The 24,775-nt window shown below is 34.6% G+C and overlaps 1 protein-coding gene across 4 annotated transcripts in view; it reads left to right on the forward strand.

Annotated features, from left to right (window-relative positions):
* The window catches only part of ABCD2 (ATP binding cassette subfamily D member 2), a 76,356-nt gene that overhangs the window by 22,881 nt on the left and 28,700 nt on the right, over positions 1-24,775 (forward strand). For all 4 annotated transcript variants that reach the window (XM_060165099.1, XM_060165100.1, XM_060165101.1 and 1 more), the window contains one exon: positions 130-275. In XM_060165099.1, the coding sequence (XP_060021082.1) occupies positions 130-275 (146 nt within the window). The remainder of the gene's footprint in view (positions 1-129; positions 276-24,775) is intronic.

Raw genomic sequence — 24,775 nt, forward strand, 5'->3', positions numbered from 1 at the left:
TTTTTCTTTGATTCCTTGCCCATCCTAGGTTATCATGTGTTTGAAAGTTTAAAAACAAATCCCTTTTAAATGCTGCCAAATGAAACCATTTTTACATATTGTAATTTCTAATTTTATTTCTTATGTTAGGTAGAAGAAGGAATGCATCTTTTGATAACTGGTCCCAATGGTTGTGGGAAAAGTTCTCTCTTCAGAATTTTAAGTGGGCTCTGGCCTGTGTATGAAGGAATCCTATATAAACCACCTCCACAACATATGTTCTATATTCCACAAAGGTAGGTAAAGTTTCTTATATCACAATGAACAATTTCCTTTTGCTTTTGAATTATCTTGATTCCTTAAGCTCTTCTGTAGGTAATCTTTAAGCATGTTTTTATTGAGAGATGCAATTAAGGAAATAAAAATTATCCTAAAAGTTTTATTACTGCTTTGATTATAATAGTTTCCAGGATAATAACAATTCTTTTCATTTTCACATCATTGTAATGAACATTCAAAGACTATAGATGTTAGTCTAAAGGAGTAGCAGGCTAGTCCAAAGAGTAAGTATATTGCCTTAGATGTCAGATTAACTCTTCTCACAAAAAAATTAATAGTTCTTGGATAGTATAGTAGTCTTTCCATCAGGCTGCATATGTTCATATGTTCTAAAATTGTTCAATTATGTTTTAAGAGCCTCTGTGAAATAATCTTTATCACAATTCTGTTATATAATTAATTAATGATTTGAAACTACCTTAATTAAAAATATTTTACTCTAATAATGAGTGTAAAAGTAAGCATAGAAATATTTAAAAGGAACATTTTTCTTCTGAAGTTTTAAACTATCTTCCTTCATAACAATTTACAGATGTCTAAACAGAAAGTTATACTTGAAAATTTGGAATATTCATTGTGGGTGAGAGAAAATTAAATTTAAATAAAATTAAAATTAAATTCATCTGACCCAGTAATTTTTCCATCTGTCATCACCCTGGGTTAGGTCGACATCACAAAAGTACTCCTACTGTGTTAGAGGACTATTCTGTGGAACGTAGTAGAGCACCTATGCTGAAATTATATTACAAGAGCAAATATAAAAGTTACATCAAGTATGATGCTATCACATCTCTCTTCCTCTTCTTCCTTTGTTATAAAGTGTTTGTACAGTCCTGCCCAATGGACTAATTTTTAGATCATATGTTGTAATTATGCAGATGAGGCTTTGTGGGGTTTTTTCTTTAAAGTAAGACCTATCAGAGTAGTAGGAAGCTATCTGAAGTGTAGAAGGATGAAGAACTGTATTGGCAGTAAAAAATATTGGATGTGAGCAGTGCTATGAATACTTATATTTAACACAAAATAGATAACAGACAGCAGAATCATTGTCTCTTTCTGTCTGTGCTTTAGAATACTTTTGGGAAATGTTCTGGATCTGAAAACTAAATAATACTGCCAAAGTTTAAGTTTCAGACATTAATGCATTAAGTAGACCGATTTTAATTTCTTATTTAGGTTTTAAAGCATAGAATCATGAGGAAAATATTCTGTTACATCATAGAATCTACTCTTTTAATGCAGATAAAATTGTATACATAAATTTTATATTTTTCACTATTTTAGATTTCATTTATAATATAGATACAGTTCTTAAATATAGCTATACCCTGAGCAATAAAAGACATTTCTCAGACTTAAGAAAGTGCATTATCAGCAAAGCTAGCCTTCAGAAATGAAGGAGAAATATTTTCCCAGACAAATAAAAGCTGAGGGAATTCATGTTCATTAGACATGCCTTACAAGAAATGCTGAAAGGAGTTCTTCAAATTGAAATGAAAGGCTGCTAATTAGTAACAGGAAAACATATGAAAATATACAACCCTGGTAAATGTAAATATATAGTCAAATTCATAATACTCTAATACTGTATTATGGTGGTGTGTTAACCATCTAACTCTTAGTATAAAGGTTAAAGGACAAGAGTATTAAAATAACTATAACTAGTACAATTTATTAATGAATACACAATATAAAAAGAGGAAAATTATGACATTAAAAACATAAAAGGGGGAGAGTAAAACTTGCAAGAAGTTTTATATACGCCTCATAGGAACCAGAAAGCAAAAACCTACAGTAGATTCACAATAGATAAAGAGAAGGAAATCAGAGCATACCACTACAGAAAATCACCAATTCACAAAGGAAGGCTACATGAGAGGAAGAAAGGAACAAGAGACAAAACAACCAGAAAACAATAAGATGACATTAGTAAATCCTTACCTGTCAATAACTAGTCTAAATGTAAATATATTGACTTCTCCAATCAAAAGACATAGAATGGCTGGATGGATGAAAAAAAAGACCCAACTTATTTGCATTATAAGACATTATAAGACACTCATTTCAGCTTTAAAGACACACATAGACTGAAAGTGAAGGGATGGAAAAAGTTATTCCATCTAAATGGAAACCAAAAGAGAGCAGGGATAATTATACTTATATCAGAAAAATTAGATTTTAAGCCAAAATTGCTAAAAAGAGACAAAGAAGGTCATTATATAATAAAAATGGGGTCAATTCATCAAGAAGATATAACAGTTGTAATATATGTACACTCAACATCAGAGCACCTTAATATATTAAGCAAATACTAGCAGATCTGAAGGGAGATAGACAGCAATAAATTAATAGGGACTTCACTGCCCCACTTTCAACAGTGGGTAGATCATCCAGACAGAAAATCAACAGGGAAATATTGGACTTGAACCAATATTTAGACCAAATGGATTTAGTAGACATATACAGACATTCCATCCTATGCCAGCAGAATACACTTCTTCTCAATCATGCCCGGCACATTCTCTAAGAATATTATATGATAGGACACAAAATAAGTCTTAGCAAATTTAAGAAGATTGAAATCATACCAAGTATTTTTCCCATTATAACAACATGAAACTTGCAATCAATAACAGGAGGAAAGCTGAAAATTTTACAAATAGTGGAAATTAAACAACACACTCTTGAGCAACCAGTGGATCAAAGAAGAAATCAAAAAAGAAATTAAAATATCTTGAAAGAAATGAAAATGGAAATACAGTATATGAAAACCTGTCTGATGCAGCAACAGCAGTTCTAAAAGGGATATTTATAGCAATAAGTTAAGAAAAAAAGAGATCTCAAGTAACTAACTTTACATCTCAAAGAAACTAGAAAAAGAAGAACAAATAAAGTCCAAAGTTTGCAGAAGGAAGGAAATAATAAAGAGAAGAGCAGAAATAAGTGAAATAGAAACCAGAAGACCAATAGAAAAGATTGATAAAACTAAGAACTGATTATTTGTAAAGATAATATTGATGAGCCTTTAGCCTATCCCTGGGATGCAAAGATGGTTTAACATTGCAAATCAATAAATATGATACACCACATTAATAGAATGAAAAACAAATATCATATGATCATCTCAATAGATGCTGAAAAAGCATTTGACAAAATGCAATATCCTTTCATAATATTAACTCTCAACAAACTGGATCTAGAAGGAACATACTTCAACATAATAATGGCCACATTTGACAAACTCAGAGTTAATATCGCATTCAATGGTGAAGAATGAAAGCTCTCCCTCTAAGATCAGGAACAAGACAAGGGTGCCCACTCTGAACATTCTCATTCAACAAAGTACTGGAAATCTTAGATAGAGCAATCAGACAAGACAAAGAAATAAAGGTATTCAAACCAGAAGGAAAGAAGTAAAATTGTCCTTGCAGATAATATGATCTTTCATGTAGAAAATCCTAAAGACTTAACCAAAAACATTTAGAAAAAATCAATGAATTCAGTCAAGTTGAAGGATACAAAATCAACATACAGAAATCAGTTGTGTTTCTATGCATTAACTACAAACTATCTGAAAAGAAATAAAGAAAAACTATTCCATTTACCATAGCATCAAAAACAATAAAGTATTTAGGAATAAATTTAACCAAGGAAGTGAAAGACCTATACACTGAAAACTATAAGACTTTGAGGAAAGAAAGACTTTGAGGAAAGAAACTAAAGACACACAATTGGAAAGATATCCCATATTCATGGATTGAAATAATTAATATTATTAAAATGTCCATACTGCACTAAGCCATCTATAGATTCAATGCAATTCTTATCAAAATTCAATGGCATTTTCCACAGAAATAGAAAAAACCATCCTAAAATTTTTGTGGAAGTACAAAAGACCCTGAATAGTCAAAGCAATCATGAAAAAGAAGAACATGGCTGGAGGCATCACACTTCTTGTTTTCAAACTCTGTTACAAAGCTATAGTCATCAAAACAGTATGGTACTAGTATAAAAATAGACATAAACCAATGGAAGAGAATAGAGGGCCCACAAATAAATGCCTGCATATGGTCAATTAATATTTGCCAAGAGAGTCAAGACTACTCAAAGATAATCTCTTCAATAAATGGTATTGGCAAAATTGGATAACCACATGCAGAAAAATGAAATTGAACTTCCTCTGTCTTACACCACTCACAAAACTGAACTCGAAATGGATTAAAGACTTAAATGTAAGACCAGAAACCATAAAACTCTTAAGACATAGGAAAAACTCCTTGACATTGGTCTGAGCAATGATTTTTTGGATATGACACCAAAAGCACAAACAATAAAAGCAAAAATCAGCAGGTGGAACTACATCAAACTAAAAATCTTCTACACAGTGAAGGAAACCATCAACAAAATGAAAAGCCAACCAATGGAATGGGAGGAAATATTTGCAAGTCTTATATCTGATAAGAGGTCAATATCCACAATATATAAGGAGCTCATACAACTCAATAGGAAATAAAAAACAGTACAGTTTAAAAATGGGCAGAGGATCTTAATAGACATTTTTCCAAAGAAGATATACAGATTGTCCAACAGGTACATGAAGAGGTGCTCAACGTCACTAATCATCAGGGAAATGCAAGTCAGACCACAATGAAGTACCACCTGTCTGAGTGGCTAATCTCAAAAGATAAGAAATAACAGGTATTGGCAAGGATGTAGAGAAAAGGGAACGCCTATGAACTCCTAGTGAGAATGTAAGTTGATGGAGCCACTATGTAAAGCAGTATGGAGTTTCCTCAAAAAATTAAAAATAGAACTACTACTGTACGATCTAAACTCCCATGTTCATTGAGGCATGATTCACAATAGCCAAAATATGAAAACAACCTAAATGTCTGTCAACAGATAAATAGAAAGAGATATGGTATGTATGTATATACAATGGAATATTCTTAAGCCATGAAAAAGGAAATCCTGACATTTGTGACAACATAAGTGAAATAAGTCTGACAGAGAAAGATAAATACTGTATTGATATCACCTATATGTGGAATCTAAAAAAGCTGAACTTGTAGAAACAGAGTAGAATGGTGGTTACCAGGAGCTGGAGAGTGGGGGGAATGGGGAGATGTTGGTCCAGAGTACAAACTTACAGTAAGAAGTTGAATAAACTCAGGGAATTTAATACACCCCATTGTGATCAGAGTTAATAACACATTATATACTGGTAGTTGTTAAGAGAGTAGACCAATGTTCTCACCACACAAAAAAAGTGGTAATTATGTGAGTAATAGAAGTGTCAGGTAACAATACGGTGATAATTATTTTGCTGTATGTAAGTATATCAAATCAACATGTTTATAACTTGAACTTACACCATGTTATATGTCAATTTTATCTCAGTAAACCTGGAAAAAATATCACTGAGCTGTACACTTAAAAATGGTTAATATGGTAAATTTTATTTTACCACAGTTTTTAAAAGTGGAAAAAAAAAGAAAAAAAGTGCAAAAATTCTAGTCTTTGCCCTCAGGAGACCTATGTTATTTTGCAACAAACATAAATCACTAGGAAACTTTTTCTTAATTATGAAATTTACTGTTGCCTAGGCAAAAGGTCAACTACAACTTAGTTAAGAAAAATGAGAATGAAAGTCTATTTTTAAGGCTTAATTTTTTTTAATAATGTTAAAAGTCATTTTATCTTGATTATAAAGCTTCTAGAAACATGAAAACTTGTATTTGTTTAAAATTCTATAGGACCAATATCTTGCAAAAGAGCATAAAATTTATTTAAATGTATATGTAAACTAGGAGAGCCTAAATATAGTATTTACATCTAGTATTCTAAAAGCTATTGATTTTTTCAAAAAAGTTTGAAAATAATCTTAATGTGTCTTTATGATTTAAAAGAAAGCTGCTACATAGACGGGAGGGGAGTTTGGGGGAGAATGGATACATGTATATGTATGGCTGAGTCGCTTTGCTGTGCACCTGAAACTATTACAACATTGTTGATTGGCTATACTCCAATATAAAATAAAAAGTTTTTTTAAAAAAAGAAAGAAAGCTGCTACAACCTATTTCAAAATATTTGTCAGTAGGTAATTTTAAACTTTTCTTTTTAGGATATTCTTATTAATGAATATTATCTAGTATCATTGCATTAATTTATAGCAATAGAATATAGGTTAAGTACTAGTTTGGCAGAAAAAAAACCTGTAAATTAAATATAGAATTGAGTCTTATGTACCTACAGAATAAACTTCATAAGTCACAAACAGACCTTTATAATAATCCCCCTGTTTTCACTTTTCATGATTGAAAGACTTCTTGGTAGAGGATCAGTCTCTTTATGCAATGATCAAATGTAAATTAATTGTTATTTTTATGGGGAAAAAGGAGTGGGTTTTGTTACAGTGGATTTCTAATAATGTCATGTAGTGTACAGAAGAAAAAGTAAACTGGGAGAAAAAATGTTCTGATTAAGTATATTGAGACTGCTTATTTTTTTAATGAAATTTGCAGAGAATTTGAAGAGTTGCTATGGCTCAGTTTCAAGTTGGGAAACCTGAATTCCTGAGAAATTGTGAAATCACCTCAATATTTTCCCAGTTAATATCTTCTGATACTTCAGCAATGTTAATAATGAGAACCAGATAAAAAAAAATCTTGGCCTTTGTTCAAGAATACAAATAAAAAGTTATTTGGGATGGTAGATGGTAAAATTCTTAGTTTTGCTCAGATAGTTCTTAAACTATTTTGGCAATCTTAGGCTGTTTGAGACTGAATTTCCTGAGCAATGTGACTATACTCTTTAAACTGATAGTTGAAACTTATTGTTCCCTACTGTATTAGCCATCTGACCCTCAGGAAAATTGTTACACTTGAATACAGATCCTGAATTTCTTTTGTCAGTTCTTGGTGCACTTTGTCTTAACCACTTAAAGGTTGATTTATGATCTGCTCTAGCTTTCACTAATCCACAAATTTATGGCTCATTAGTCATTTAGTAATTCCCTAGTACATCTCTGTCTTCAGCCATTAAAGACTTTGAAGCCCAATCTTTTTTTCTTTTTTTTTCTTTTTTGGGCTGCGTCTGGTCTTAGTTGTGGCACGCAGGCTCTTTGTTGCTGTGCGCGGGCTACAGAGCTCAGGAGCTCAGTAGTTGCAGCTTGCGGGCTTAGTTGTCCCGCGGCTTGTGGGATCTTAATTCCCCGACCAGGGATCAAACTGGCGTCCCCCACATTGCAAGATGGATTCTTAACCACTGGACCACCAGGGAATCCCTGAAGCCCAATCTTTAATTTGTTTAGTTCACTTGCTAACAAAATACTATTGTATGCTAACACTTACCAAAATGGGAAATTGAAACATTTGGTGGGGGTTGGGGAAACAGAGCGTGAAGGAGAGGAAGGGAAGGAGGGAAGAAGGAAGGAAAGAAGAAAGGGATGGAGGATGGAAGGGAGGGCAGGAAGCAAGACAGAAGATAATAGGTGTTCACTGACAAAAGGCAGCAAAATCTTGGGTTCCTTTGTACTATTTTTTAAAAAAACTCTCCAGGGTATCAGTTGTATACATCACATATTTCTCCCCAGCAACAGTCTCCAGTTTGGCAACAACCCACCATGTAATTCTGTTCCCAAAGCTCCTGCTGTCACTATCCTTTCTTGGTAGAAATATCTAGGGACAGAAATTTTAACCATGATCTTCTTACTACTGTAAACTTTATGCCCAAATACTTACACTAAGGCCAACAGATCTAAAATAGATTCAGACTTCCCACAAATTTGCATGAAAAGATAATTTGTACACATTTCTGCCCGTACTTGACTTTGAAATATGAGAAGTAAAAGGTTAAGAAAGTGAAAGGATTATAAGGATTGAATTAAATTTGACTAAACATTTTTTAAAAGAAAGAGAAAAAGAAAAGAAAAGAAAAAATGGGGGTGGAATAGTAAGGATATTTTATTTCATATCTTGGGAAAATTACTGTACTTTATTCTTTGTCAATGCTCTACTCTTTTTTTTTTAAATCAATGTTTATTAATGCCCTGCTAGAAGATGCTTTAGAGGATAGTGAGTAAAGACACAGTCACTCTCAATGTGTGTTTGTGTCTAATTTGGTTATAAACAAAAACATGCAACTATGTCCTATAAAAACCCAGAACAAATGCCTCAAGAAAGACAAGAAATGCTATAGAAATATTCAAAATGAGAAAAAATATTGTAGAACAGCATGTCACTTGACCTGGGTTTTGAAAGTTAGAATTTTAACAATTGTCATAAATTGGATGTTTCTCAAATGTCTAAGTAGAGCAGAAATGCCACAGATTCAAGTAAGCATGAGTCTTCTGGTTTTGTTTTTTGGATACTTCCTTCTAAGCAGGGCTGTTCTATTCACCCTCCTTCTAATACACCAAGCTGAGGAAAGCAATTATTTATTATTAATATTATGTCATTGGTACATACTGAAGATAATAGCATCCATCCCCTAGGTCCTTAATCATTCCTAAGATGTTCTTTCAGCTGAATTTCTTTGAATTACTTTTTAAAGTTCTCTAGCGCTTTGGGGGTCTGCCCTTTCCCTAGTATCCACCTAAGAAGCTCGTCTCCTCTTTTTGAATAAATGACGTAGTCTTAACAGGTTAAATTTTAGTCTACTAGTGCTTCTTGCAAAACATAGCAAAAGATGACAGTAACTTGTTTCTACAACACTCTTTTTTTTTTTTTTGGTCAGAAGATATTCTGAAATTATAAATAACATATTATCAGCTCAGTATTTATTTACTAACTACTTCATTCACAAGGTATTATATTCAAGTATCATGTTACTTAATCTTCTAGACTAAATGTAAATGCTGCTTAATAGATAAAGTAGTTATGAATCAGAGTTTTAAATTAAATACAACATTAAAATCCTAAATTTGGTTGTACACAGGAATAATAGCATGACTAATTAGATTGTACAGAGAATTAAATATAGATAACATCACTTCTATCTTTTAACATATGAACAGTACCTATTGATCACTCTCTGCATGTCATGCTAAATAGATTATTTTAAATGATTAAATTTGAGTTCAAAGGGATTATAAACTTTAGTACTTAGAGTTGCACACCAGTTTAAAGCCAGGGTCAGAGTTCACCAAATCTTTGGATACAAATCCTCTGTATTCACTGCCTCTTATTGCAGGTTAATAAAATAATCTTATTAAAAACATCTACCTCAGGTAGAAAATAAAAAAGCCCTACTGTTTGACCTTAAAATATTTTCTCAGACAGTCTTAATTAATAAAATAAAAAGATTCTCTAACACTGTCCCAAATATATGGGGAATAACGAACTATCATTCTTTTATAGTTTGCATTCACTTCCAAAAATTTCTATATTCTTCAACTGTTTCTCTTAGAAGAGTTTATGACATGAAATCTCATCTTTTAGAAGTGCCAACATGTAATCCATTGTTTTCTTTGATGGCATTTCCACACATCCCTTTAATAATATAGGTTATGTATTTTTTAAATAAGGTGAATTAATATTGATTTTTATTTTGACAATCTTATGACCTCTTGAGATAATTGGTGGATCCTAGGGCATCTTGAGCAAGGGCTGAGCATCTCTGGTCTATTACTACTAACACAAGCAATTACTATATATTAGTCACTGCTTACATATATTACATGTTTCTGATTTTTCTGTATGACAACTCATAAAGTTGGTGTTAGTATCCCTATTTTATAGATGAGAAAACTTGGAGAGGTTGAAGTCATTCCACTGATAACTTTTGGAGCCAGCATTTGAACTTTGGTGTGTCTGACTCTAAAGTCACTTTGTCTTGCTTATTGCTGGCAGCAGGGTACATGTTTCTGAAAAATTACTACTATCCTGCCTGCCCTTGAAAGTGAGTATCACCAGTTAAGGTTGTTTGCTTGGTATGCTGAATCTGTACTAATATCAAGCTATTGTTTGGAAGCAGAGGTCCTTATAATTCTTGGGGTATAGGGCAATCCAAGCCAATTTTAGCATAAAGTTTAGCACAGATACTTGGCTGTCATTCATTTATGTTAATGTGAAAGAAGCTATATTCTTGTGTAAAAGTGAAATTCGTTTAAATTAAACTATGTTAAAATCACTTTCAAATTAGAATGTTCTCTGTTCTTTCCTATTCTTCTAAAATCTATTTCTCTATAAAATATAAAATAATCTCTCAAAAATATACCCATAGTTTTAAATCAGACTTCTTGCAGAAATGTAAAATAAGCAAATCTTAATTTTCATGATGCATTATGGCATAAAAAATTATTATTTACCCTTTAAGTTGTCAAAAGAAGAGATTATCTTTTGCAACAAAGACTGTGTTTTGTGTTAGGAAGTTCAGCAGAATGGACAGAATACTTAAATAACACTAGTAACAGCAGCATTGCCACAACTGTACTGCATGCTAAGATGTGCCTGTGTCAAATAAGTTCTGTAGATATTTTAAAATATGAACTTTCTTTTGAATTGTTTCTTTATGAATGCCTTCCAAATCCAGGATTTCCTCTTTGGAGGGATAAGAGAACTATGTTATACAACAGCATTGTTTAATCTACACATTTAAAACTAGATAATGACTATTAAGGAACCAGAAAGCACATGAGACCAGAAAGGAGGTTAGAAGACCAAATTTGCCTCCTTTCTCCATGGAAGAGAGGGTGCCCTCATAGTAAAGAATTTTTGGTGTGATCCTTACTTTTCTTCTTTTTGCCTAAGATCTCAGATTAAAAAATGAGGGTGTGATCTGGAAAAGGACATACATAAGAATATGGGGTCGTGCTACTTTAGATATCTTGATGACTGTTTTCTATTGAGTCTCTAGCTTTCAGACTTTTTGATTCTTTTTGATGAATCTCTAGGTGCCAAAACGAGATAGGGAGAGCCTCTGAAGGACAAGGAGTGTATTAACTTAAGTAAGATGCAGGCTAGGCTGAGTGGAATGTTGGTCTGAAAGGGCACCGTAGTAAAGGAAAAATGTAATATGGCTTAATCCAGGCATATTCATGGAGCCCCATACCTAAAAGGTTATACATACACTGATCTTGTTGCCCCCAAATTAGACAAATCTGGACTTGAGGAGAGGGAGTTGTCACTGGAACAGATTTTGCCCTTTTTGAGTCACTGTTGAATAAATCTTTATAGAATATAAGCTAGAAAGGGCATGTCTCTGTACAGCACTCTGTACAGCACTGGGGGTATTCTACTAAGTCTGTAGTATACCTATTGGCATACTGTAACTGTGCAATGAATGATGAATGATTTAATAAAGGAGTGAATGAACATCTCCACTGATTTGGTTTCTACTGCTAAATTGGTCTGACTTCTTATACTAATTAGGAAGCAAACTATTTATTTTCTTGCTTGCACTAGATATGTCACAGAATCTTCTTTGTGATGGCAATAAATAGTTGTCACTTAACATATATGTTTTGTGTGTGTGTGTGTGGTACGCGGGCCTCTCACTGTTGTGGCCTCTCCCGTTTTGGAGCACAGGCTCCGGACGCACAGGCTCAGCGGCCATGGCTCACGGGCCCAGCCGCTGTGCGGCATCTTCCTGGACCGGAGCATGAACCCGCGTCGCCTGCATCGGCAGGCAGACTCTCAACCACTGCGCCACTAGGGAAGTCCAACATATCTTTTTTAAAAGAAATTATTTTAGCCATGAATAAGGCTCAGTAGTATTGCTATAGCTAATTCACTTCTATTCCTTTGCTTTCTGACTATTAGATTCAAATCAAGTAAACTTTGCATAAATATCTTTGGACACTTGGCTCAGAATGATAAACTATACATTTTAGTACATCCTGTGTAATAATTGGTACAGTTCAGTTTTTAAAAATCTCTTTTAGAGATCTATAAATATAAAAATGATTTCCCGTAGCTTTTTTTTTTTTTGCTTTAATTTTTATTTATCACTTGGAAAAATGTTAAGGATACATTTTTTTTATATTTAACTCTTTTATAGGCTAATTTATAAAAATGATAATGGAAAAATCTTCCTTTGCATATAAAAGTTTTCATTATTTTATGAGTCAATTATTAAGTTAAACCAAATGGAATTGCAATTTTTGTAGGTCAAAAGGTCAAATATCAGGAATTTCATACAGTAATCTAATATAATGATAAATACAACAAAGTTGACTTTTAAAAAGTTTGCATTCTTCCCAGTTTGGGAGTACTTTGATTATTACACTAACAGTATTTTTATTACTACTTGGAAATAAACACAGTCCCTGCTCTTAAAAGGCTGTGCACATATCTCCTTTGGTACCTAGAAATATCTTATCTTAGAAATGTAATTTCAGGAATGGTAAGTATATCTTTTCAGTTGGGAATTTCTTCTTTTTTGCTACATATTTATTTTAAGACTATTATGAGTGACTTATGCATTGAGGACTCAAATCTAGTTGTTGCTGTTCATGAAAAAATTCTGATGACATGATTAGTTCCAGAATGTACATTTATATGGATTATTAATAGCTAGATTTTATGGCTTTCAAACTGCTAACTTATTACTATGGTAACACAGCAGTACTTAGCTGTACCTTATTCTTAAACTTAACACATCTCATGCCTTAAATACATGAGTATTGCTGTAAAATTTTTATCAATATTGTTCACAATTAAATTCTAGATGACTATGAAATATTTAGCATTTTGGGTGATCATTCCAAAGACTTCAAGTACAGAGCTAACATTTCTCAGTGCTGTCTTCTTCCTACTTTGTCCCTATTAAAGAGAAAAAGAGAGAATAGTATAAACCCTAATAAATGTCAATACATTTTGCCAAGAATCATATATTGTCAGATATTTAATATAGAAAAGTAGGCAGTATAATACAAATTATAGAAGTACCCTGAGACATTGTAATATAACTGTAAAGAGCCATAATCCCTGGGAGTGGATTTGATCTCTAGTAATTTTACTTTAATTTTACTATTATAATTAACAGTTTTAAATATAGATGCATTCAAAGTAATTTCAGATTACAAAGGAAATTTTGATAATTGCTCAAATAATGATAATCTAAATTATAGTATGATACCTGTAGCTTTATTCCAATATCTTTTCCACAACAAATAGAGGTAATTCTGGATTTTACTTAGAGAAAGTAAATTGAAACTAGATAATGTTTCTTTTTGATATCTACTAATTGTAAGCAATCTATTTCTTTTGTTTGGACTACGTTTATACTTTCTGATGGGCCAGAGCAAGTGTTGTGGTAATTGATCTACCTGAAATATTTAGAAGATAATCTGAATAGGTCTATATATCTAGAAAGGAAAGTTTAGTAAAGAGTACTTTGAGTCCTTATCAATTATGTATAACTGTGGTAGCACTAGAGAAACTTGAGCTAACTTAAAATGTTAAATTCCAGGCCTATGAGCAGGAAAAAGGATCACATGCAAACTAATCGTATAAACATGGGATATAGGGTCCTCCATTTTTTTGTGCTTTCAAATAGATTCAACATCAACCCAAATTTCCTTGATGTAGCCTTTCCAGAGAATTCAGTTGTAACTTTATAGTAGTATTTTTAAATAATTATATTAATGAAATCTATTATTAGAGTATCCTTAGTTGCTATGTACCTCAATAAACACATATAGAATGTGTTATTTTTACCATTTCACATGATCATAAAACAATTGAGAAAAAAATGGAACTTTAATAAAGCAATATTTTTTGGGTCCTTAATGAATATATATTTTTACAAAATATTTTTGTATAATTTCACCAATATTCCGCTCACATAAATTTTCAAAATAGCAATTTTCATATTCTATTAAATCATTTTGAGTAACAGTAAATCAAATAATAAATTATGTAGACATTTAATTTAAATCTCATCCTGATTGAATTTTTTAAATCTTAGTAGCTAAGAGTGTCTTCTTTTTAGTTCTGTTTTTACTTTTTTAGATTTTGAGAATGCATATTCAACATATTATTAGGCTTATAAACACAATAAGAAATTAAGCATTGCAAAGCAAAACTCAATTATAATTAAGAGTTTTTATGAGATAAATTTTCATATCTGTTCATCAAAGAGAATTGACAGATTTCAGAAGTCATAAATAATATTAAATGAATCTTTTAAAGAAGTTACAAAGTTTTAAAAATAAATTTTATTTGTTTATTTACTTAGTTATTTATTTATTTTTGGCTGCGTTGGGTCTTCACTACTGTGTGTGGGCTTTCTCTAGTTGGGGCAAGCGGGGCTACTCTTCGTTGCGGTGCGCAGGCTTCTCAGTGCAGTGGCTTCTCTTGTTGCGGAGCACCAGCTCTAGGTGCGCGGGCTTCAGTAGTTGTGTCACGCGGGCTGTAGAGCGCAGGCTCAGTAGTTGTGGCACACGGGCTTAGTTGCTCCGCGGCATGTGGGATCTTCCCGGACCAGGGCTGGAACCCATGTCCCCTTCATTGGCAGGCGGATTCTTAACCACTGCACCACCAGGGAAGTCCCGAAGTTTCAAAGTTTTTTAAATTAATTTTTATTGGAGTATAGTTGCTTTACAATGTTGTGTTAGTTTCTACTGTACAGCAAAATGAATCAGCTATACATATGCACATATCCCCTCTTTTTTGGGTCTCCTTCCCATTTAGGTCACCACAGTGGATTAAATAGAATTCCCTGTGCTATACAGTATGTTCTCATTAGTTGTATATTTTATACATAGTATCAATAGTGTATATGTGTCAATCCCAATCTCCCAATTAGAAGTTACAAAGTTTTGCTTCTTCAAATTCCTTTTACAAAGAAAACATTGGCAGCCTTATGCATATTGATACCTTTGAGGTCCCATAAATTGCTGCAGTGAACTAAGTGGTGCTCCAGTTACTAAAAGAAATATTTCTAGGTAAACGAGATACTTAAGTGTTTAACAGAATATACTCTCTAAAATCTAGGTAATTATGTATTTATTATTTATTAATCATGTTGAGAATAATCCAAATTTACTATGGGAATAAAACCACGTCTTTTAGCTGGCTAAATAGAAATTCTTTTGTATCTTCTTTTTTCTTTGTTTTTTTAAATTGAAGTATAGTTGATTTACAATGTTATGTTAGTTTCTAGTGTATAGCAAAGTGATTCAGTTACATATATATTCTTTTTCATATTCTTTTTTAAATTGACCTATAGTTGATTTACAATGTTAATTACTGCTGTACATCGAAGTGATTCAGATATATATATGTATATATATATATATATATACACACACACACATTCATACATATCTATACATTCTTCTTATATTCTTTCCCATTATGGTTTTTCATAAGATATTGAATATAGTTCTCTGTGCTATACAGTAGGACCTTATTGTTTATCCATTCTATATGTAAAAGCTTACCTGCTAATCCCAACCTCCCACTCCATCCCTCCCCCAAACCCCTCCCCCTTGGCAACCACCAGCCTGTTCTTTATGTCTGTGAGTCTGTTTCCATTTCATAGAGGGGTTCATTTGTGTCATATTTTAGATTCCACATATAAATGACATCATATGGTATTTGTCTTTCTCTTTCTGACTTCACTTAGTATGATAATCTCTAGTTGCGTCCATGTTGCTGCAAATGGCATTATTTCATTATTTTTTTATGGCTGAGTAGTATTCCATGGAATAAATACACCACATCTTTATCCATTCATCTTTCAATGGACATTTAGGGTGTTTCCAAGTCTTGGGTATTGTGAATAGTGCTGCTATGAACATAGGGGTTCATGTATCTTTTTTTTTTGAATTTTATTTTTTTATATAGCAGTTTCTTATTAGTTATCCATTTTATTCATATTAATTTATATATGTCAATCTCCACTATTTCATCTTCCAGGTCACTTATCTGTTCTTCTGCCCAGTTATTCTGCTATTGATCACATCTGGAGTATTTTTAATTTCATTTATTGTGTTGTTCATCATTGTTTGTTTCATCTTTAGTCCTTCTAGGTCCTTGTTAAATGTTTCTTGCATTTTGTCTATTCTATTTCCAAGATTTTGGATCATCTTTACTATCATTCTGAATTCTTTTTCAGGTAGACTGCCTATTTCCTCTTCATTTTTTAGGTCTGGTGCATTTTTTGGTTTTTTTTTTGTTTTTTGTTTTTGTTTTTTTTGGTCTGGTGCATTTTTATCTTGCTCCTTCACTGTGTGTTTTTCTGTCTTCTCATTTTGCTTATCTTACTGTGTTTGGGGTCTCCTTTTTGCAGGCTGCTGGCTCGTAGTTCCCATTGTTTTTGGTGTCTGTCCCCAGTGGCTAAGGTTGGTTCAGTGGGTTGTGTAGGCTTCCTGGTGGAGGGGACTAGTGCCTGTGTTCTGGTGGATGAGGCTGGATCTTGTCTTTCTGGTGGGCAGGTCCACGTCTGGTGGTGTGTTTTGGGGTGTCTGTGGACTTATTATGATTTTAGGCAGCCTCTCTGCTAATGGGTGGGTTTGTATTCCTGTCTTGCTAGTTGTTTGGCATAGGATGTCCAGCACTATAGCTTGCTGGTCGTTGAGTGAAGCTGGATGCTGGTGTTGAGATGGAGATCTCTGGGAGATTTTCGCCATTTGATATTATGTGGAGCTGGGAGGTCTCTTGTGGACCAGTGTCCTGAAGTTGGCTATCCCACCTCAGAGGCACAGCACTGACTCCTGGCTGCAACACCAAGAGCTTTCATCAACACGGCTCAGAATAAAAGGGAGAAAAATTAGAAAGAAAGAATTAGTATAAGTAGAAAGAAAGAAAGGAGGGAGGAAGGAAGGAAGGAAGGAGGGAAGGAAGGAAAAAAGATAAAGTAAAATAAAATAAGATAAAATATAATAAAGTTATTAAAATAAAAAAATAATTATTAAGAAAAGAATTTTTTTAAAAAACAAAAACGGACAGATAGAACCCTAGGACAAATGGTGGAAGCAAAGCTATACAGCATAAATCTTGCTCTCAAAGTCCACCTCCTCAATTTGGGATGATTCGTTGTCTATTCATGTATTGCACAGACATCAAGTTGATTGTGGAGCTTTAATCCGCTGCTTCTGAGGATGCTGGGAGAGATTTCCCTTTCTGTTCTTTGTTCTCACAGCTCCCAGGGGCTCAGCTTTGGATTTGGCCCCGCCTCTGCATGTAGGTCGCCAGAGGGCGTCTGTTCTTCACTCAGACAGGACGGGGTTAAGGGAGCCGCTGATTCGGGGGCTCTGGCTCACTCAGGCCGGGGGGAGGGAGGGGCACGGAGGGCGGGGCGAGCCTGCGGCGGCAGAGGCCGGTATGACGTTGCACCAGCCTGAGGCGTGCCGTGCGTTCTCCTGGGGAAGTTGTTCCTGGAACCTGGGACCCTGGCAGTGGCAGGTTGGACAGGTTCCCTGCAAGTGGGGTGTGGATAGTAACCTGTGCTCGCACACAGGCTTCTTGGTGGCGGCAGCAGCAGCCTTAGCATCTCATGCCCGGCTCTGGGGTCTGCGCTTTTAGCCGCGGCTCACGCCCATCTCTGGAGCTCCTTTAAGCAGCGCTCTTAATCCCCTCTCCTCGCGCACCAGGAAACAAAGAGGGAAGAAAAAGTCTCTTGCCTCTTCAGCAGGTCCAGACTTTTCCCCGGACTCCCTCCCGTCTAGCCGTGGTGCACTAACCCCCTGCAGGCTGTGTTCACGCCTCCAATCCCAGTCCTCTCCCAGCGCTCAGACCGAAGCCCGAGCCTCAACTCCCAGCCCCGTCCGCCCCGGTGGGTGTGCAGACAAGCCTCTCGGGCTGGTGAGTGTCGGCACCGATCCTTTCTGCGGGAATGTCTCCGCTTTGCCCTCTGCACCCCTGTTGCTGTGCTGTCCTCCGCGGCTCCGAAGCTTCCCCCCTCTGCCACCCGCAGTCTCCGCCTGTTGAAGGGGCTTCCTAGTGTGTGGAAACCTTTCCTCCTTCACAGCTGCCTCCCACTGGTGCAGGTCCCGTCCCTATCCTTTTGTCTCTGTTTATTCTTTTTTCTTTTGCCCTACCCAGGTACGTGGGGGGTTTCTTGCCTTTTGGGAGGTCTGAGGTCTTCTGCCAGCATTCAGTAGGTGTTCTGTAGGAGTTGTTCCACGTGTAGATGTATTTCTGGTGTATCTGTGGGGAGGAAGGTGATCTCCGCGTCTTACCCTTCGCCATCTTCCCGTAAGCCTCTATATATGTCAATCTCAATCTCCCAATTCATCACACCACCACCACCACCACCACCACGCCCCCCCATGCCACTTTCCCCCATTGGTGTCCATACGTTTGTTCTCTAAATCTGTCTCTATTTCTGCCCTGCAAACCGGTTCATCTGTAGCATTTTTCTAGGTTCCACATATATGTGTTAATATACGATATTTGTTTTTCTCTTTCTGATTTACTTCACTCTATATGACAGTCTCTAGATCCATCCACGTCTCTATTGACCCAATTTTGTTCCTTTTTATGGCTGAGTAATATTCCACTGTATATATGTACCACATCTTCTTTATCCATTCATCTGTCGATGGGCATTTACGTTGCTTCCATGACCTGGCTATTGTAAATAGTGCTGCAATGAATATTGGGGTGCATGAGTCTTTTTGAATTATGGTTTTCTCTGGGTATATGCCCAGTAGTGGGATTGCTGGGTCATATGGTAATTCTATTTTTAGTTTTTTAAGGAACGTCCTTACTGTTTTCCACAGTGGCTGCACCAAATTACATTCTCACCAACAGCGTAGGAGGGTTCCCTTTTCTCCACATCCTCTTCAGCACTTGTTATTTGTAGATATTTTAATGATGGCTATTCTGATTGGTGTGAGGGGGTACCCCATTGTAGTTTTGATTTGCATTTCTCTAATAATTAGTGACTTTGAGCATCTTTTCATGTGCCTTTTGGCCATCTGTATGTCTTCTTTGGAGAAATGTCTATTTAGGTCTTCTGGCCATTTTTGGATAGGGTTTGTTTGGTTTTGTATTTGAGTTCAATGAGCTGTTTGTATATTTTGGGAATTAAGCCCTTGTCAGTCACATCATTTGCAAATATTTTCTGCCATTCTGTTGGTTGTCTTTTCATTTTGTTTATTGTTTTCTTTGCTATGCCAAAGCTTGTAAGTTTGCTTAGGTCCCATTTGTTTATTCTTGTTTTTATTTTTATTGTCTTGGGAGACTGACCTAAGAAAACATTGGTACAATTTATGTCAGAGAATGTTTTACCTATGTTCCTTTTTAGGAGTTTTATTGTCTTTAAACCATTTTGATTTTAAACCATTTTGATTTTATTTTTTTGTACAGTGAGAGGGTGTGTCCTAACTTCATTAATTTACATGTGGCTGTCCAACTTTCCCAATACGACTTGCTGAAAGACTGTCCTTTTCCCATTGTATATTCTTGCCTCTTTCATCAAAGATAAATTGACTGTAGGTTTGTGGCATATTCTTTTCCAGTATAGATTATTATAAGATGTTGAATATAGCTCCCTGTACTGTATGGTAGGACCTTACTGTTTATGTATATATAGTAGCTTGTATCTGCTAATCCCAAACTCCTAATTTATCCCTCACTTTCCCCTTCCCCCTTTGGTAACCATAAGTTTGTTTTCAAATGAATTTATTTACAAAATACAAAGAGACACAGACATAGAAAACAAACTTATGCTCTTTTTTAAGATATTGCCCTTTCACATAGGTAGATAACTAAGTTGAAATGAACTTTTTTGTCTCCATAATGGTTTATTGAATGCCTACTATGTGCCTGTAGTGCTGTACTAAGTGCTCTACATTGCTTTATAAAAACCTACTGCTTCATTTAATCCTCATAACAAATGCAATAAAGTGAGTTACTTTACAAATGACGTAACTATAGCTCAGAATTTGGGTCACATTGCTAGTAAATGGTGAGATTGGGACTCCAGTCCAGAACCATCTCCCCAAAGCCTATTATCACAACCATGACTCTATACTGTCTTCCCCAAAATGTAGATATAAAATATAATTTTATCAAATATTTCCAGTTAATCAAGTCTTATGGTAGAATCCTGTAGAAACACCATTGAAGTGAATGTTCAGATGTATTTTAATCATTGCAGTCTCAGTTATGTATTGTGTCATGGCTGTTCTGTGGATTGAATTATATTTGGGGTTTATGCTAAGGCTGTCTATACTTCTGATTTACATTAAGTTGGAACTGGCATCACTTTGTAAGTTAGCTAAAGTACTGACTCCTAATATTTCCTTGTATTTTTTCTTAGTAGTCTCAGGATACCAACTAAAAATTTGTTCACTGGCCCTGATGGTCAGTATCTATTTTATGCTACTGTTATTATTACCAGATATTAATTTAAGATAATATCACATTATATAAATGCTTAAAGTGATGGAAATAAACAAATAACTTTTTGTCCTAATTCTGTTTTTAAAAAATATATGGTTAGACTGGAGAGGGAAAAAAATCAGAGAGCAGGAGAAGACATACGGAATATGGTAGAAGAAAAGTGACTAGAAAGGTGCGGCCACTTGGGAAAACAATTGGTCAGTTCCTCAAAAAGTTAAACAGAGTTACCATATGCCCCACTACTAGGTGTATGCCCACTATTCATAATAGCCAAATAGTGGTAACAACTGAAATATGCAGATTAACAAAATATGGAATTTAATTCAGATATTAAAAGGAATGAAATACTGCTACATGCTACAACATGGGTGAACCTGACGATATTATGCTGACAGAAAGAAGACCACATATTGTGTGATTCCATACATATGAAAATATGTGAAATTTCCAGAATAGGCAAATCCACAGATACAGAAAGTAGATTAGTGATTGCCAGCTGTTGGGAGGAGGGAAGAACTAGGAGTGCCTGCTCTTAGGTATGGAGTTTCTTTTGGGAGTGAAGAAAATGTTCTGGAATTAGATACTGGTGATATTTACATGAGCTTGTAAATATACTGAAAATCATTGAATTTTACACTTTAAAAGGCTGAATTTTATAATGTGAATTATACCTCAATTTAAAAAATATGACTAGAGATTCCTTATATTTGCAAAGACTCCATTGAAAATCTTATTACATGAATGCATATATGTATAATTGAAATATAAATATTTTGATTTTCAAATATTTGTTAAATCTGTTATAAAATAAATTTTTGTGCTTCAACTAAATCATTTGCATGTTATGGGAAAATAGGTAGAGAATTGATCTACAAACACAGTTTGTATTTAAAACCTTTAATTCTCTCTCTCTGTACACACACACACACACACACACACATTTTTTTTAAGTTGCTATAAATAAATCTTCACCCCCAACTTCTTTAGGGTGTACAGTTGACACTTGAGCAATGCAGAGGTTAGAGGCGCTGACCCCAGCACAGTTGAAAATCCATGTATAATTTATAGTCGGCCCTTTATGTATAATTTATAGTCGGCCCTTTATATCTACTGTTCCACATCTGCAGATTCAACCAACCACAGATTGTAAAGTACTATAATATTTCCTATTTTAAAAAAACCATGTATAAGTGGACCCATGCAATTCAAACCCATGTTGCTCAATGAGGAACAGTATTTTCAGAGAGCAAGAATAGTCTCTAATATAGACATAGTATGATGATCAAATTTATGAAAATTAACACTGATATAATATTATCTGAACATACTTTTGTTGGTTCTCAAACCGGCCCTTGTACACAGTGGGCAAGAAGAGACAGAAGAAAGAGGCAGACCACTCCAGATTGGTGGATGGCAGGTTTAATAAGCAAGGAAATTTACATTTGAGGCTTGTCATGGGCAGCCTCAAGATGAGCCTCTCCACTTCTATCCACCAGAATCTTAAAAGTTTATATAGAGGCCTTCATGGGGTTCGGTCATGTATACCATCCATATGGTCTCAACACCACATTGCTCCCTCAAGTCTGTGTCCTTGAAAATAGTTGGCAGCTGTGGGAACTGTGGGTTGAGCATACATTCCAAGGTCAGGGAAGAGGGTTGGAGCGTCAGATTGCCTGGGTCCAGCTCAGAGGTCAACTGGCAGTGAGGTCCTCTTGATTACCTCCTCCAACAACTTTCCACGTTCAAAGTTTGCCAATTGTCATAATACTATTCTTTATAATAACTTGTTTTTCTCAGTCCATCATCATACATTGTATTTTAGTTGCTATGTTGCTCTAGTTTCTTTTAATGTGAAAGAATTCCTTAGCCTTTCTTTGTTTTTTATGACATTGATATTTGTAATGAGTGCAGGACTGTTGTTGTTGTTGTATATTCATAAAATCCCACAATTTGGGTTTATCTGATAGCTTCCTAATGAAACAATACAGTTTACACATTTTTTTGCAATAATACTACCTGCATTAGTTTTCAAGATCTACTGAAACCAAAAACTTGCTGGTCTGAAGCAACAGAAATTTATTTTCTCACAGATCTAGAGGCCAGGAGTCCAAAATCAAGGTGTTGGCAGGGCCACCCTCCTTCTGGAAGCTCAAGGGGAGAATTTTTTCTTACCTCTTCCAGCTTCCAGTGGTGCCAGGCTTGTGACAGCATAACTCCAATCTCTGCCTCTGTCTTCACATGACTTTCCTCCCTGTGTTTTTCCTCTTCTTTAAAGGTATTTATTGGATTTAAGACCCATCTGGTTAATCCAGGATAATCTTATCTCAAGATCCTTAACTTAATTACATCTGCAAACACCTTTTCTTTTCCTAAATAAGGTCACATTCACAAATAATACGGGTTAGGACTTGGACATATCTTTGAGGTCCACAATTCAACCCTGTATACTTCCTAAATGCTGTTGTGATCTTCTCAAAGGGTAGTATCAGGATGCAGCAAATGTACACAGAACGAGGAAATAGATTTTTGTTCAAAAAATTATGAATTCATGCTGATATTCTAATTCAAATTAAACGTTACAGAATATTTTTCTCACCTTCCCACATTTCATATTTGTATCTTCCTTCTTCCACGGCGAGAACCTTACCTCCTAACGTTATTAAAATGTTTACTTATTTGATCAATCCTACAACATAGTTTCAGAATTGCTAGCCTATAGCAACAAGAAACATGAACAATTAGTTTTAAGGTTTCTTTAGGGTTTTCAACTGAAATTATGTAACCAAATTTGAAAGTTACTTGGATCAGTCCCTCCTCCCCATTTTATGTGGTTATGTTATTCATTTGATATACTTTTCAGTTCATTTGTTTCTGTTTGTATTCAATTTTAGGGTTTCTGCCTTCATTTTACTGGTTAAATTAAAAAAAATAATAACACTTTAACATGATTCTAAGAGTAAAAACTATATAGAAAGTATTCTTAAAGAGGTCTTTTCCCTCCCTTATCTATTCTGCCTTGTTCCTCCCATCTCCTATAGGTAACTGATTTCATTAGTTTCTGGTTTACTGTTTCCTTTTGTAAATATAAGCAGACAGATGTATATTTTCTTATTTTGCTTTCATTTTACATAAAAGTGGTATACTACATATTAGTGGTTCTATCAAATGGGGATGGTTTTGTCCCCTAAAGGGACAAAATAATATTTGGAGACTTTTTTTTTTGTCACTGCTGCAGTGGATGCTAGTAGCATCTGGTGCGTAGAGATCAAGTGTTCCACTAAACATCCTATAATACACAGGATATACCTCAGTGACAAAGAATTATCTGATTTAATAACTCCATAATACCACTGTTGAGAAACCCAACTATATATCTACTTTGCACTTTGCTTTTCAACTTAACAATATATTATGTAAATCACCCTATATCAATTCATAGAGATCTTCCACATCCTGTTTTATAGCTGCATAGTGCAGGTTCTATAGTTTATTCAGTCAGTCTCCTTTGTATGCACATTTAGGTTGTTCTCAATATTTTGCAATAACAAAGAATGCTGTAATGGATAACTTTACACATTTTTTTGTTGATGGTGGTGTATTTTTGGAAGTATATCTTTAAAATAAATTCCTAGAAGTGGGTCAAAGACCACATGATATATTGGTTTGTAGAATCCTCTCCAAAGGGTTGTACCATTTTGCATTTTCACATTGTATGAAAATACCTGTGTCTCCATAGGCTTGCCAATTGAGTGAGTTGTCAAACTTTTGAACTTCTGCCAATGTGATAAGTAAGAAACTCAGTATAGTTTTAATTTGCATTTCTCTTATTTTGAATGATACTTTTTAAGTTTTGTTTGTTCACATTGCTGGGTCAAAACCTCAGATTTTATGTTTAACGCAAATAGTTTTAGATGAAATACAGAAGCAACATTTATAAAATACAACAAAACAAGTATGTATTTCTATGCTGAAAATATACAAGTATTTCTTGAAGAAACTTTTCGTGTGGCTATGTCTCTATATGTTTTTACATGAATATAACAGTGTTTTATCCTGCCACGCCTGAGAGAGAAATACTCATCACCAGGTAATACATATAATCCTAGAAATATGGTATTTAAAGTCTGCTCTGGAGTTTTCAGACCACCAGGATGTCA

Source organism: Lagenorhynchus albirostris, chromosome 11 (assembly GCF_949774975.1).
Source record: "Lagenorhynchus albirostris chromosome 11, mLagAlb1.1, whole genome shotgun sequence".
NCBI lineage: Eukaryota > Metazoa > Chordata > Mammalia > Artiodactyla > Delphinidae > Lagenorhynchus > Lagenorhynchus albirostris.